The sequence below is a fragment of the Camelina sativa genome, chromosome 20 (genome assembly GCF_000633955.1).
Source record: "Camelina sativa cultivar DH55 chromosome 20, Cs, whole genome shotgun sequence".
NCBI lineage: Eukaryota > Viridiplantae > Streptophyta > Magnoliopsida > Brassicales > Brassicaceae > Camelina > Camelina sativa.
Genome location: NC_025704.1, coordinates 22,798,760 through 22,801,222, shown reverse-complemented (window position 1 = coordinate 22,801,222; position 2,463 = coordinate 22,798,760). Strand labels below are relative to the sequence as shown.

Genomic DNA, 2,463 nt, shown 5'->3' with positions numbered 1-2,463 from the left:
GAGTGTAGACGAGCGGATCTTATCTACTGGTCCTACTTACTTATTATGACTATTACATCACCGATCGAGATAGACACTTTTTGTAAAAGATAGAAACCATATTAAATTCTAAAGTCAAAAAGTGGTCCTAAGATTAATTTTCATAATCAACTGTTCCATTCATCAATAATGTAATTAGATGTTGGTCGTCCAACGACGTTCGGACTATTATCATCAATAAACGTGCATTTATGTGTAATTGTATAATTTATGGCCCACTTGTGATTGCGAAGAAGAAGTCAAAACTCTTGTCGAGTTTAGTTTGGTTGTTGTACTCTCCAAATACTTGAATTGAATGTGGCACCGTCATTGGAGTTTTCAGTTTGGTTTATTCGGTTTAAAATAATGCATGACTGAAACTTTTGTCTGGTTTGATTGAATCACGTTTTGTTTTAGATAAAAGTATTTTGAATAATATAAAACTAAACTAAAATAATATTTATGTTAAACATAATATTTATATTTATATAGATTATATTTTTCGACATCATATGTTAAACATATTTATAATATAATTTTTTTTGGTGGTTATACCGTTTAATATGAAAAGACTTTAGCATTGATATTTTTCAGTTTGGCTTCATTTGATTTTAAGAAATGCATATTTGGACATTTGGTTCAATTTTTTTTTTTTTTTGGTTCCATTATAGAATTCTCTTCTGTTTAGTTTTGAAAAAAAAAATACAATGTATAAATAATTCATTTTAACTTAAAGAATTTACTTATAAAATAAGTATTATTAAAAATTTGAAACTTAAAAATAATTGAATTTATCTAACCGTTTTAATACAACACTAATATTCTTGGTTTCGAGTTAGTTTTGATATATTAATTTTTTTCGTTTGAACAAAATATAGAGAAAATATATTAATGTTTTATTCCGATGTTTGACCAAAAGAAAGATTAATAAATTGTTTACTTTCATATATAAAAAATTAGTTTCATTTTTGTTTATATGCTTTTTTAATATATTAAAAATTAGAAGAGCATCATCAGTTGGGTCCGGTTCACTTGTTCTTTTGTCCCACATCCCAAATGTGAACCGTCTAGACGCAAACGTAGAGTCTTCGTTACATATCTCTTCCCTTCCCTTTGTCTCTTCTTGAAGTAAGAAAACAACTCAAAGCTGGTTGAAACTTCAACGTCCCTCCTACAATCTCTCACCATGTTCCGACTCAGAGCTCACGGCAAGAAACCCATTACCATCACCACCACCACCACCACCTCATCCACCGCCTCCGATTTCCTCTACTGGTCACCAGAATCATCCCCCACAGCTCTATCTTCTCCAAGAGACATGGATCCAACCATCTGGTCTAACTTACCAAATCACCTCCTCGACCACATCCTCTCTTTCCTCCCTTTCAAAACTCTCATCTCCTTAAGATCAATCTCACGCCATCTCCGATCTCTCATCCTCTCTCCATCTTTCCTCTCCGACCATTCTTCCTTCTCTCTCCCTTCTTTCCTCCTCCTCTCTCATCCTCAATCTTTCAACTCCTTCCCTCTCTTCAACCCAAATCTCATCTCCTGGTGCACGTTACCACTCCCTCGCTCTCTCTCAGTAACCTGCGCCTCTTCTCTCCTCTCTTCTTCCCACGGCCTCCTCTGTTTCTCACGTTCCACTTCCTCTGTTTCTTCTCTCTCCATCTTCAATCCATTAACCAGATCCTCAAGATCTATCAAGTTCCCTAGCTACTCTTTCCCCTTTGAGCTTCTCTCTCTTGTTACCTCCCCTGACGGCTACAAAATCTTCGCTCTTTGCCCATCTTCCTCCGCCGCTTCTTCAAGATCCGTTTGCCTTTACGATTCCGGTGATCGCACCTGGAGAAAGTTCGGCGGCGTTGATCAGGTCTTACCTCGTGGGTTTAATCAAGATGGAGTGTTTTACAATGGGTCTCTTTACTTCGCTAGATCCGAGCCTTTTATAATCGTGAGCGTTGATTTAAACGACGGGAAATGGACAACAACAGCCACCGGACACGGTGTTTTTCCGGGGGAGGATCACATCACGTTTGCTAGATTGGTGAGTGATCCAGAGAGGAAGATACTGTACATGGTTGGAGGGATTGGGAGCAATGGGATTTGCAGGAGTATCAAGATTTGGGAATTTAAAGACGAGACATTGAGTTGGATCGAAACTGAAACGTTACCGGACATTGTTTGTAGGAAGTTCACTTCGGTGTGTTACCATAACTACGAGCATGTGTACTGTCTGTGGCATAAGGAGATGATCTGTGTTTGTTGTTACAATTGGCCTGAGATTCTGTTTTTTCATGTTGGAAGAAGGACATGGCATTGGGTTCCAAAGTGTCCTTCGCTGCCAGAGAAATGGAGCTGTGGGTTTCGTTGGTTCTCTTTTGTTCCCAGCTTGTCTGCTTCTGTTTAGTTATCTGATATTTGTTATTGTGTTTGTGTTCAAAA

The 2,463-nt window shown here is 37.6% G+C and overlaps 1 protein-coding gene across 1 annotated transcript; it reads left to right on the top strand.

The window, feature by feature from the left end:
* On the top strand, positions 997 to 2,457 carry LOC104771462 (F-box/kelch-repeat protein At5g43190-like). Its single transcript, XM_019241733.1, has one exon. The coding sequence runs from the start codon at positions 1,205 to 1,207 to the stop codon at positions 2,426 to 2,428; it is 1,224 nt and encodes a 407-aa protein (XP_019097278.1). The 5' UTR covers positions 997 to 1,204; the 3' UTR covers positions 2,429 to 2,457.